Source organism: Narcine bancroftii, chromosome 4 (assembly GCF_036971445.1).
Source record: "Narcine bancroftii isolate sNarBan1 chromosome 4, sNarBan1.hap1, whole genome shotgun sequence".
Classification (NCBI taxonomy): Eukaryota; Metazoa; Chordata; class Chondrichthyes; order Torpediniformes; family Narcinidae; genus Narcine; species Narcine bancroftii.
In genome coordinates, this window is record NC_091472.1 from 36,206,490 (window position 1) to 36,221,139 (window position 14,650).

The 14,650-nt window shown below is 44.7% G+C and overlaps 1 protein-coding gene across 4 annotated transcripts in view; it reads left to right on the forward strand.

Moving 5' to 3' along the window:
- The window catches only part of abcg8 (ATP-binding cassette, sub-family G (WHITE), member 8), a 65,881-nt gene extending 54,885 nt beyond the window's left edge, over positions 1–10,996 (forward strand). For 3 of the 4 annotated variants that reach the window (XM_069931060.1, XM_069931057.1, XM_069931058.1), the window contains 3 exons: positions 8,309–8,436; positions 9,491–9,594; positions 10,675–10,996. In XM_069931060.1, coding sequence (XP_069787161.1) covers positions 8,309–8,436; positions 9,491–9,594; positions 10,675–10,783 — 341 coding nt within the window. In that variant the 3' untranslated portion in view covers positions 10,784–10,996. Of the gene's footprint in view, positions 1–8,308; positions 8,437–9,490 lie in introns of all 4 variants that reach the window. The other variant, XM_069931059.1, reaches the window with a different exon arrangement.
- The last annotated feature ends 3,654 nt before the right edge of the window (positions 10,997–14,650 follow it).

A 14,650-nucleotide genomic window follows, 5' to 3' on the forward strand; every position in this document is an offset into this window, starting at 1 on the left:
CTAATAGGAGGCAGTATCCTGGATGACTAATCTGGGCGGCATGGTGGGCTTAGCAGTTAGCGTAATGTCTTTACAGCGCCAGCGATCGGGACAGGGGTTTCAATCCCACGCTGTCTGTAAGGAGTTTGCATGTTCTCCCTGTGTCTGCATGGGATTTCCCTGGGGGGGGGGCTCTGGTTTCCTCCCACCATTCAAAGTGTTCTGGTGGTGTTGGTTAATTGGTTGTAAATTGGGTGGCACGGAGTTGTGGAAATTCAGCATGCCTAAATTAAAAAATGTTAATATATAATTACCTGTAAGATACATTTTTGACTTTGAATAATCCCTTTCTACCACATATATCAATTGTATTTCATTGGTCAGTTTTTATAAACAAGGTTTGTTTTACCTCTTTGGTAAGAGTTTGGCTTTGGAATTTACAGCTCCTTGTCTCTGTCATAGGTAGCTGTCAAAATTACATTTTATTTAATTTTATTGGCACTTCTAAGAGATTCTATTTGTATATTAAGAGTAAATGATAACTCGGGAGAGAATAGGTCCTCTTAAATATCAATGTGGTCATCTATCTGTGGAGCCATATGCAAAGTCTTCAATGAGTATTCCATGAAGATGGAATTCAGAGAAGAAAATAGTGATATCTTGAAACAGATCTATGTTATAAAAGACAAGATCCTGGCAGCCTTAAGTGCATGAATAAGGCTAAATTCCCAGGGTCTGTATTCTAATATATCGTGCAAAGTTCAGGAAGAAATTGCTCCAGCCCTGGCAGGCATATTTGTATCGTCAGTCACCACAGGTGTGGCACCAAAAGCCTGGAGGTAGCTGATGTTGTGACTTCTGCAAGGGCAAACCAGGGAGCTACAGGCCAGTGAGCCTAACATCAATAGTGGGAAAATTACTGGAGACAGGATCTACCTGCATTGGAACAAGCAAAGACTAAGTAGGGATAGTCAGCATGGCTTTGTGTCTCACAATTGGATTGAGAATTTACGAGGAGGTGACCAAGACGACTGATGAGGGCAAGGTGATAGACTTTGTACACATGGGCTTGAGGTAGGCCTTTGACAAGGTCCTTCATGGTCGGCTGGTCTTCTGATAGGTTAGAACATATGGGATTCAGGGAGTGCTAACCAATGGATACAGAATTGGCTTGTTGGTAGGAGTCAGAGGGTTATAGTTGAGAGTTATTTTTCAGATTGGAATCTTGTGACCAGAGTGTGCCACAGGGATTGGTGCTAGCTGTACTGTTGTTTGTCATATATATGAACTATTTTTATGAGAATGTAGTTTGCAGATAACAAAAAATAATGGCGTAGTGAGCAATGAAGGAAGTTATCTAAGGTTGCAACAGAATCTAGTTCAACTGGGGAAAGTAGATAAAGGAACAGCAGATGGAATTTAATGAACAAGTGCAAAGTAATGCTTTTTGGCAAGGTAAACCAGGCCAATAGCAAGGTCCTGTGTAGTGTTAATGAACTGAGATCTAGGGGTATAAGTAGATATTTCCCTGAAATTAGTAACATGACAGAAGGCGATGTATGCCATGCTTGCATTCGTTGGACAAGGCACTGAGTACGAAAGTTAGGACTTTGTGTTACAGCTGCACAAAATGTTTGTTACATCACACTTGGAATATTGCCTGGCGTTCTTGTAAGTGGCAGCATGGTCAGCGTTGTGGCTACAGCGCCAGTGATCGGGACCAAAATTCAAATCCCACGTTGTCTGTAAGGAGTTTGTACATTCTCCCCAAGTCTGCATGGGTTTCCCCAGGGAATCCCACCCTTCAAAATGAACTGGGGTTTGTAGGTCAATTGGATGTAATTGGGCGGCATGGCCTGTTACAATTTAGAGAGATTGCTGAAATGATGTTGCTTGCATTGGAAGCTTTCAGTTTAGATAACCTGAAACTGCTTGGCTCAGAGCAAAGGAGGCTGAGGAGTAACATAATAGAGGTTTAGAAAATTATGAATGGCATCGGTAGGGTAGATAATCACAGTCTTTTTCCTCAGATAGGGAAGTCTAAAACTAAATGGTATAGATTTAAATTGAGAGGGAAGAGAATAAAGGGAGAAATTTTGACACAGAGGGTAATGGATATGTAGAATGATGTACCAGAGAAAATGATAGAGGGAGGTACCATTAAAAAAAGTACTTGAAAGCTACATGAATTGGAAAAGTTATATGTGCCGAACACAGGAAAATGGGATTAGCATACAGTAGATAGTCATCTTAGTTGGTTAAGTTGGCCTTCGTGCATGTTTCTATTTTGCTTATCTGTATTAATATTATTTTCTGTTCCGCAACTGATTGGGTAGTTGTACATTTTGTATTTTTATTTCAAATTTATTTAACACAAAAATATGACAAATGATTTCATTGTTTCATTTTGTTAAAATAAATTTTTTATACAAGCTTTGTAACTTTTTTCAGGAGAAAATTCTGGAAATATTTTTATCCTTTTATTTAGAATGATGAGGAGGTCAACAGATCAGATTTGGTGCAGAGTTGCAATAAAACTATATCCTATCAGTCCTAATCTTGAAAATGATTGAACGCTTGTCTGTAATGACTACTTTGCACTGAACCAAACATCTTTTCTCATTTCTCACAATTTCAGGAAGCTGCAAGATGACATTTACGAAGATAAAATTCATTTTGTGCCGTAGATTTCTTTTCACAAAGAGAAGAAAACTTCAATCATATTTTAGATATGTAATATAAAATGTTATTTCCCAAAATCAACATAATTTATCATTTGATAAACCTGTCAATCTTACATTCACTATGCCATCAGATATCAGCTACATAAAGAGCATTTTCCATTTGAAGTTCAGGGTGATACTGTCGGGAATTGCAATAAAATGAGAGATAACTCAGAAATACAGAATTCAACAATTTGATTTATTATAAACAGAAATGGATACGTGAAGATTGGTTGGTTTTGAACTGACAACTGGTAGTCACTCAAAAATGATGCAAGTTAGATTTATATTCAGACATTCCACAGAAGGAAAAGTTAATGTCGGAGACACTTTTTCCCTTTTTTTTAAAAAATAAGGGAGATAACAAAATGAGAAGATGCTGGAAGATAAGGCAGAACAGGATGAAGACCAAGGTTGATCAAAAACACCATACAGTTAGAAAGAAAATCAATAACATTAATGCTGTAATGCAGTACAGAACATAGAAGTTGCTGGAAATCTGAAACAAAAGTACTCAGCAACCATTAAGAAAATAATTAAGTTGATGTTTGCCCGTAGAAGATCCTGCATCAGATTTGGCTGCTTCTTGGGCATACAAGAGAAGTTGGTCCCTAGAAATTGCTGAATTCAGTATTGAATCCCAAAATCTGCAACCTGCTAGATGGAAGATGGGGTACAATTCTTCAAATTTATGTTGGGTGTGACTGGAAGAATGTAGGAGGACGGGGGCAGACTTGCCACCTTTGTAGTGGTGGAACTAATCCTGGGGACCATAAATTAGTTATCTTTTGTCAGTGAAAGGAAAATACAAGAGTCTATAGTAAAAGAGATGTAACAGTATTTAAAGATAGAAGATATGACAAATACTTTGAATGGATTCTAAACCTACATTAATGATATGGATTTTGGAAACAAATAACTTGAGATCCAATTGAAAGATGATAACAGTACTGAGGTAGAGCTTATCCTAATGCAAGAAGGCATTTAAAAACTTGCAATCAATTTAAGTAGCAAATTATAATAAAAGTCACCTGTCTTAGCAAGTAAAAAATTAAATGAGGTAGAAGAACTATTGAATCTGGGACAACAGGTGAACAAATCAAAAGCACTAACGTTGTATTAAATGGAAAACTGCAGATGCCAGAACTAGGAAATAAATGGAGAAAATACTGGAATTACTAAGCAGGTCACGGAACATCTGTGAAGAAAGAAACAGATTATGCTTCATCTCAATGGTCAGAATTAGAATTAGCTTAAGGCTTTTTAGGTGTGGCTGATATATCTGAAGAAAATGCATATATAGAACATGAGAAAGAGCAACATTTAATGAACTGTGAGATATAGAACACATCAGATGCTAGAAATTTTTAAAAAAAATTTAGACATACCACATCTTAACAGGTCATTTCAGCCCATGAGTCTGGGCCACCTAATTTACACCCAATTAACCTACACCCCTGGTTTTCCCCAGGGAAAACTCACTCAGACACACAGAGAATGTACAAACTCCTTACAGACAATGCAGGATTTGAACCCCGTTCCCAATTGCTGGCGCTGTAAAGGCTATGCCAACCGTGCTGCCCAATCTGAAATTTTTTTAAATGCAGGAAATACCCAGCAGGAAGCATCTGTGAGGACAGTGGAATCTGAATTAGCATTATAGGTAAATTACATTTCAAAAGAACAAGCTAATTTGGAAAGACTTCATCAGAAATTGTTGAATTCAGAATTGGGATTCAAGGGCAGTAGTTAGAAGGTGAGATGTAATTAAATCGTGTTACCCTCACTCCATTCAAACTGACCCTCTGCTCCCTGGACTGTGTTTTATTCTGCTGTACACAAAAAAGTCTGCAAAGAGTAGTTCACGGACAAGTTTCTCTTGTGTCTTGGTGTGAGCTTGCAGGCGCCTCAGATTGAAGAGACTGCCATCCGTGCGGTACCGGATGTAAACAGCGTCTTCATTGTTGGGGTCTTTCATGGCTTGGTTCAGCATCATGCTGAAGAAGATTGAAAAGAGGGTTGGTGCGAGAATACAGCCTTGCTTCACGCCATTGTTAATGGAGAAGGGTTCAGAGAGCTCATTGCTGTATCTGACCCGACCTTGTTGGTTTTCGTGCAGTTGGATAATCATGTTGAGGAACTTTGGGGGACATCCGATGCGCTCTAGTATTTGCCAAAGCCCTTTCCTGCTCACGGTGTCGAAGGCTTTGGTGAGGTCAACAAAGGTGATGTAGAGTCCTTTGTTTTGTTCTCTGCACTTTTCTTGGAGCTGTCTGAGGGCAAAGACCATGTCAGTAGTTCCTCTGTTTGCGCAAAAGCCGCACTGTGATTCTGGGAGAATATTCTCGGCGACACTAGGTATTATTCTATTTAGTAGAATCCTAGCGAAGATTTTGCCTGCAATGGAGAGCAACGTGATTCCCCTGTAGTTTGAGCAGTCTGATTTCTCGCCTTTGTTTTTGTACAGGGTGATGATGGTGGCATCACGAAGATCCTGAGGCAGTTTACCTTGGTCCCAACAAAGCTTGAAAAATTCATGCAGTTTGGCATGCAGAGTTTTGCCGCCAGCCTTCCAGACTTCTGGGGGGATTCCATCCATACCTGCTGCTTTGCCACTTTTCAGTTGTTCGATTGCCTTATATGTCTCATCCAGGGTGGGAACCTTATCCAGCTCTAGCCTTAGGGGCTGTTGAGGGAGCTGGAGCAGGGCGGAATCTTGGACTGAGCGGTTGGCACTGAAAAGAGATTGGAAGTGTTCTGACCATCGGTTGAGGATGGAGATCTTGTCGCTGAGGAGGACTTTGCCGTCTGAGCTGCGCAGCGGGCTTTGGACTTGGGGTGAGGGGCCGTACACAGCCTTGTCCGTGTGTCCGTGAACTACTCTTTGCAGACGATGCCGCTTTAGTTGCCCATTCAGAGCCAGCTCTTCAGCGCTTGACGTCCTGCTTTGCGGAAACTGCCAAAATGTTTGGCCTGGAAGTCAGCCTGAAGAAAACTGAGGTCCTCCATCAGCCAGCTCCCCACCATGACTACCAGCCCCCCCACATCTCCATCGGGCACACAAAACTCAAAACGGTCAACCAGTTTACCTATCTCAGCTGCACCATTTCATCAGATGCAAGGATCGACAATGAGATAGACAACAGACTCGCCAAGGCAAATAGCGCCTTTGGAAGACTACACAAAAGAGTCTGGAAAAACAACCAACTGAAAAACCTCACAAAGATAAGCGTATACAGAGCCGTTGTCATACCCACACTCCTGTTCGGCTCCGAATCATGGGTCCTCTACCGGCACCACCTACGGCTCCTAGAACGCTTCCACCAGCGTTGTCTCCGCTCCATCCTCAACATCCATTGGAGCGCTTACATCCCTAACGTCGAAGTACTCGAGATGGCAGAGGTCGACAGCATCGAGTCCACGCTGCTGAAGATCCAGCTGCGCTGGATGGGTCACGTCTCCAGAATGGAGGACCATCGCCTTCCCAAGATCGTGTTATATGGCGAGCTCTCCACTGGCCACCGTGACAGAGGTGCACCAAAGAAAAGGTACAAGGACTGCCTAAAGAAATCTCTTGGTGCCTGCCACATTGACCACCGCCAGTGGGCTGATAACGCCTCAAACCGTGCATCTTGGCGCCTCACAGTTTGGCGGGCAGCAACCTCCTTTGAAGAAGACCGCAGAGCCCACCTCACTGACAAAAGGCAAAGGAGGAAAAACCCAACACCCAACCCCAACCAACCAATTTACCGCTGCAATCGTGTCTGCCTGTCCCGCATCGGACTTGTCAGCCACAAACGAGCATGCAGCTGACGTGGACTTTTTACCCCCTCCATAAATATTCGTCCGCGAAGCCAAGCCAAAGACACAAACAAGTCTTTTTCACTGTACTTCAGTAGACATGATAATAAATGTATTTATTATCATATAAACTTCTAGACTTGTTCCTTTCAGCTTACACAACATCACTTGAAGAGTGTTGGGAGCCAAAGAGAAAGAGCTAAAATTGGGGACAAAAGAGAATGGAGATGCTGGCATGTGGAACAAAAATAGAAGACTGAAAAACTCAGCAGTCAAATGGCATCCATGAAGGCACAATGACATTCTTGCCTTCATAATAGCATACACAGATGTCGCTTCACCCATTGAGTCCTTTCAATGTTGTTTTTGTTCTATATCCAACATCTGCAGTCTCTTTTGTCTTCACAGTGTCAGAACAAAAAGATTCTAAGTAATGGGAATATATGGAACAGTTAGGGAATTTTTCTTAAAAAGAGAAAAGATTGTTGGAAGAGCTGATGTAGGCCTTCAAAAATTCTGAATGGATTCAATGTGCATAGACAATATGCCCAAATGTCGAATAATCAAAATTAAATTGGTTCTAACAAATCCAGCATTTAAATTATTTAGAGTGTGTCTATCATGTGGAAGTCAAGCACCAGAAACAGGCTACAAACACATTATCAGTCAAAGGAAAAATGTGCTGAAAGGATGAAAGCAGATGGAATGGGAGGAATATATAAAAAAGCATCATTATATCAGGATCATTTTTGTACAAAGTAAGATGATTACATCAGCAAACATGAAGCATATATTTTATTGAGTTGTTTTCTTTGTTCCAAGTCTATGTTACCTGGATGGTCTCTCGCCTCTTACTTCAACCTGGTAGCAGAATATTGAAACTTGATGAGTATGAGTGATTTTTTTTAAAAAAGTAACTTTTATTAATTAAGGCAATGATGGATGTGCATTGACAAGATTCAACACAGAAAATTGGTACACAAATGTTAGAGATGGAAAAGTGGATCCAAAATTGGCTTGGCAATAGGAGGAAGAGAGTAATGGTACAGGGTAGGTTCTAATTGAAAGCTGTGAGCAATGGTGTATGACAGAGATCAGTGCCAGGACCCTCGCTGTTTTGTGATAATGGTTTGAATAGGAATCGAACAATAAGTAATTAGTAAATTCCCAGATGGTGCAAAAAATTGTTGCTGGTGTTGATATGAGGAGGACAGTTTTAGGCAACAATGATATGAATCACTTGTTAAAACAGATGGAATTTAATCGTGATAAATATAGAACTAATACAAGTAGAATGTACATAATGAATGTAGAGCCCTAGGGAATATTATGGTCTGGACATATCTAGTGGAGCATTTGAATTGGTAAGGCTAAAGCCCAAGTATTGATAAATGGGACTAGTATGGATGGTACTTGATGACAGGCTAACAGGCTAATGCGTATGTTTTTGTATTGCATGACTTTTATTCCGTGGTTGCTTGTGAGACACCAGTTATCAGAAATATCAATCTGACCATTTGCTCTTAAATACCTGATACTAAATCTGAATTGAATCCAAACTCCCACAAGTTCAAATATATTTCAAGGACAACATTTGAATAAAATTTGTCTTGATCTTTTATCTGTTGTGTGTCTCAAAGAGACATAAAATCAAAATTGAATTAAATCCTGTGGGGAGGGGGGGTGGAATCATTATATTTTGTGGGTGCAGAGTGTTGGAGGCAGAGATTGGGTGTGTGTGCTGCGGAAATGAAGAAAGTGACTAAATCTGTAAACTAACCTTTTCCCTTTGTACTTGATCACAGTTGCTTCTTTGTGTTCCAAAGTATCCTTCCTTCGATGGGGCTTTCAAGGTCTTATCTGGGTTCAATTCACAGAACAAATTTACCCTATTACCTTCGGAAATCTTACCATTCCAATCAAAGGCACAACCGTAAGTATGGGTTACGCTGAAGTTTCTCTAAGATTAGCAAAATTTTGCCAATTATAATGTGGAATGTAATATTGTAAATTTCTCAATATTTGATGAGAAGGACATTGAATTAAAGGGCCTCGTGAAATGACAGTTGGTTACATCAAATATTGAATAAGGATGTAAAGAACTTGCACTGAATAGAATTGGTGATATGTTTAATGCAGTTAAACAAGAAAATCTGCATATGCTTTAGTGCAACATCCATAGGAAGTAAAAGGAAATCAACGTTTCATAATCCGGAATCCTCAGCATTTAATGAATGCTGATCTTCAGAAATCATTCTGACTTTGGGACTGAAGCAGCAACATTAACATTTTTAAATCACACCAATAGGGAAAGGTATGCCAAATTGTGAAAGGCAACAGAGTAAATAGATGGACAATAGCTGCAACTAAAACACAGAAGCATCTGAAGGAAATGCACTCAGACCAGTAAGGAAATATAAAAGCTGTGGTACTTGACACTGCCAATGCACACTACAGTACCTTAAGAATGCTTATGTTTTTCATATAAATGCATACAGTGAAAAAAATGTAAAATTTTAACAAATATTAATTGAGTTACAATTATAGATTTGATAAAATCCAGGTTAGTCAGTAAGATAGTGAGAAAATCCCTCAAAGAATTAAAGAAGATGTTAGAATGTGAATGTCCTTACTCCATTTTCACAAAAAGAAGTTTTTACAAATTAATGCATATTTTAAATAATGTTTTGCTTTTTAAAACTTGTGAAGATTGCTTCCCATTATATGGAGTTAAAAAAGATCAATGTAAGGGGAAACGTATACAATTTTTAAATAAAGGATGGCTTAAGTTCCATAAAAGTACGATGTAAATGTTAACCTGACTTTACTATGAGGGATTCAAGATTTCCACAGATATGACCAATGACTGAGAAAGATATATGTATGATTTTGCGTTAGACAGGTATGACAGTGTAACCAAAGAAAGCCAATAAGATGACTGGCTGATAGCTAACAGCTTGTTCTCCCTATTTGATTTCATTTTATAGATAATTGAATCTATGGATATGGATTCACAACCACTGTATATGTGCTACATCATCCTAATAGCCATATGTATTGGATTCCTGGCACTCTACTATGTTTCATTGAGGTTTGTCAAGCAGAAATCAAATCAGGATTGGTAAAATACAGATAGCGCAGTTCTTTCACACTCTGTACACTCAAAATATGGCGATTCCCTATCTCCAGCCACAGTTCTGTGGAGAGTTGAAGATGGCATAAATGAAGGTGCTGTACTAGCTTTCACCATTGCTTCAAATTGTGCAATAAGTATCTGACGATCATCTGGAATGTTACAGTAATTATTTTGAATTGCCCTGCTCTACATTGAAATCCAGTGACCCTTTCAGTACATTTATACAGACTCAGATGCAGTAACTGACACTGTTGTCAACCAACAAGCTGCATTTAATTAGAAACGCAAGAATGGTGACTGACTAGCTGAATTAGATGCTTCCCTGTTGCAGAAGAAAGCTGCATTCGGCTATCTCAACTCCCAGCTTTCTTTGCATCCCTTTGTTCAGTGCATGGGATTGGGCAGAGCCAAGTGCCAGCCTGCAGGACATTGAGCAACACCTGATCAGCCACCAACCTCCAAGTGGCTTGAAGTGAGTGAAAAGGAAGAGGTGGAGGGTGGGCTAAACCTCTGCAGCTTCAAGAAGTATCTTCCCTTTATCTTAGCCCTGGAAGGAGAGTATCATGAACTGCATTTGAGTCTTTTACTTGGCATGAAATTTGAACTGCTTCCTTGCTTAGGTCACTGTTAAAAGCCCAACAAATTCATCATGATGTTATTGAACCTCATTCTGCAAGTGTCGATAAACATCCTTCCAGTTTTACTGGTGAACAGGAGTTACTTTCCACCGGTACCAAAGCCTAGATTCAAATCTCTGGCCATAAAAGCTAGGTGGCTGCAAGCTGGGAAATGAAGAGCAGATTAAAATCATACCTTTAATTAAATAATGATGCCCTACTAGAAACCTTGGGGAAGACGGAAAGAGAGGACAGAGGATACATTGGATTGTGTGTCTCAATTAAACAGTGATACACAATACTTTAATGTATGTGATATTTGTAATATAATGTCACAGCAGAATTTTGATATAACTGTTTAACTCTATGGTATAAACATATTTGGTTTTTAAATTTTTTTTTTCCATGTCTAACATAGGAAGAGCACCTGTTTACAAGCCAGTTACCTGGAGGGCAGCTTATACCTTCCTATCTTTGCACATTTCCAGAAAGTAACCATTCAACAACTGTATGAAATGGGAAGGTGAAATGTCACAATCATCTCGTGCATGTACCATATTTATTATACTCAGGGGAAAATGTGATTTTAATTGATGAACAACTCATTTGTATGACATAAAACTGCTCTGTTGGCTGCAGGTAAATTCCAAAAACTGATGTGAGGAACTGCAGTCACAGCTGGGCATTCCATCGCCCATCATCACCCCACAGCCCATCACCCCACAGCCCATCATTGACCCACAGCCCATTACCCCACAGCCCATCATTGCCCCACAGTCCATCATCACCCCACAGTCCATCATCGCCCCTCAGCTCATTACCCCACAGTCCATCATTGCCCCACAGCCCATCATCGCCCCACAGCCCATCATCGCCCCACAGGCCATCATCGCCCCACAGTCCATCATCGCCCCACAGCCCATCATCACCCCACAGCACAAACCATCACACCACAGTCCATCATCACCCCACAGTCCATCATTTCCCCACAGTCTATCATCACTCCACAGTCCATCATCGCCCCACAGCACAAACCATCACCCCACAGTCCATCATCACCCCACAGTCCATCATCGCCCCACAGCCCATCATCACCCCACAGCACAAACCATCACACCACAGTCCATCATCACCCCACAGTCCATCATTGCCCCACAGTCCATCATCACCCCACAGTCCATCATCGCCCCACAGCACAAACCATCACCCCACAGTCCATCATCACCCCACAGTCCATCATCACCCTACAGTCCATCATCGCCCCACAGCCCATCATCGCCCCTCAGCTCATTACCCCACAGTCCATCATCGCCCCACAGCCCATCGTCGCCCCACAGTCCATCATTGCCCCACAGTCGATCATCGCCCCACAGTCCATCATTGCCCCACAGCCCATCATCACCCCACAGCACAAACCATCACCCCACAACCCATCATCGCACCACAGTCCATCAGCGCCCCACATCCCATCATCACCCCACAGCCCATCATCGCCCCACAGTCCATCATTGCCCCACAATCCATCATCGCCCCACAGCCCATCATCGCCCCACAGCCCATCATCGCCCCACAGCCCATCATCGCCCCACAGCCCTTCATCGCCCCACAACCCATCATCGCACCACAGTCATCATCGCCCCACAGCCCATCATAGCCCCACAGTCCATCATCGCCCCACAGCCCATCATCACCACACAGTCCATTATCACCACACAGTCCATCATCGCCCCACAGTCCATCATCGCCCGACAGCACAAACCATCAACCCATGGCCCATCATCACCCCACGGCCCATCATCGCCCCACAGGCCATCATCGCCCCACAGGCCATCATCGCCCCACAGCCCATCATCGCCCCACAGTCCATCATCGCCCCACAGCCCATCATCGCCCCACAGAACAAATCATCACCCCACAGTCCATCATCGCCCGACATCACAAACCATCACCCCACAGTCCATCATTGCCCCACAGTCCATCATCGCCCCACAGTCCATCATCACCCCACAGCACAAACCATCACCCCACAGCCCATCATCACCCCATGGCCCATCATCGCCCCACAGGCCATCATCGCCCCACAGTTCATCATCGCCCCACAGCCCATCATCACCCCACAGCCCATCTTCGCCCCACAGCCCATCATCGCACCACAGCCCATGATCGCCCCACAGTCCATCATCGCCCCACAGCCCATCATCGCCCCACAGTCCATCATTGCCTCACAGCCCATCATCGCCCCACAGCACAAACCATTACCCCACAGTCCATCATTGCCCCACAGTCCATCATCGCCCCACAGTCCATCATCACCCCACAGCACAAACCATCACCCCACAGCCCATCATCACCCCATGGCCCATCATCGCCCCACAGGCCATCATCGCCCCACGGCCCATCATCGCCCCACAGGCCATCGTCGCCCCACAGTCCATCATCGCCCCACAGTCCATCATCACCCCACAGTCCATCATCACCCAACAGTCCATCATCGCCCCACAGCCCATCATCGCCCCTCAGCTCATTACCCCACAGTCCATCGTCGCCCCACAGCCCATCGTCGCCCCACAGTCCATCATTGCCCCACAGTCCATCATCACCCCACAGTCCATCATTGCCCCACAGTCCATCATCACCCCACAGTCCATCATTACCCCACAGTCCATCATCGCCCCACAGTCCATCATCGCCCAGCAGCCCATCACCCCACAGCCCATCATCGCCCCTCAGCCCATCACCCCACAGCCCATCATTGCCCCACAGTCCATCATCGGCCCACAGCCCATCATTGCCCCACAACACAAACCATCACCCCACAGTCCATCATCGCCCCTCAGCCCATCACCCCACAGCCCATCATTGCCCCACAGTCCATCATCGGCCCACAGCCCATCATTGCCCCACAACACAAACCATCACCCCACAGTCCATCATCGCCACACAGCCCATTACCCCACAGCCCATCATTGCCCCACAGTCCATCATCGCCCCACAGCACAAACCATCACCCCACAGTCCATCATTGCACCACAGTCCATCATCACCTCACAGCACAAACCATCACCCCACAGTCCATCATCGCCCCACAGCCCATCATCGCTCCTCAGCCCATTACCCCACAGCCCATCATTGCCCCACAGTCCATCATCGCCCCACAGCACAAACCATCACCCCACAGTCCATCATCGCCCCACAGCCCATCATCGCCCCTCAGCTCATTACCCCACAGCCCATCATCGCCCCTCAGCCTATTACCCCTCAGCCCATTACCCCACAGCCCATCATCGCCCCACAGCCCATCATCGCCCTACAGCCCATCATCGCCCCACAACCCATCATCACACCACAGTCCATCATCGCCCCACAGCCCATCATCATACCACAGTCATTCATCACCCCACAGTCCATCATCGCCCCACAGTCCATAATCGCCCCACAGTCCATCATCGCCCGACAGCACAAGCCATCACCCCACGGCCCATCATCACCCCACGGCCCATCATCGCCCCACAGGCCATCATCGCCCCACAGTCCATCATTGCCCCACAGCCCATCATCACCCCATGGCCCATCATCACCCCACGGCCCATCATCGCCCCACAGTCCATCATTGCCCCACAGTCCATCATCGCCCCACAGTCCATCATCACCCCACAGCACAAACCATCACCCCACAGCCCATCATCACCCCATGGCCCATCATCGCCCCACAGGCCATCATCGCCCCACAGTTCATCATCGCCCCACAGCCCATCATCACCCCACAGCCCATCTTCGCCCCACAGCCCATCATCGCCCCACAGCCCATCATCGCCCCACAGTCCATCATCGCCCCACAGCCCATCATCGCCCCACAGTCCATCATTGCCCCACAGCCCATCATCGCCCCACAGCACAAACCATTACCCCACAGTCCATCATTGCCCCACAGTCCATCATCGCTCCGCAGTCCATCATCGCCCCACAGCACAAACCAACACCCCACGGCCTATCATCACCCCACGGCCCATCATCGCCCCACAGGCCATCATCGCCCCACAGTCCATCATCGCCCCACAGCCCATCATCACCCCACAGCACAAACCATCACACCACAGTCCATCATTGCCCCACAGTCCATCAACGTCCCACAGTCCATCATCGCCCCACAGCACAAACCATCACCCCATAGTCCATCATCACCCCACAGTCCATCATCACCCAACAGTCCATCATCGCCCCACAGCCCATCATCGCCCCTCAGCTCATTACCCCACAGTCCATCATCGCCCCACAGCCCATCGTCGCCCCACAGTCCATCATTGCCCCACAGTCCATCATCACCCCACAGTCCATCATTGCCCCACAGTCCATCATCACCCCACAGTCCATCATTACCCCACAGTCCATCATCG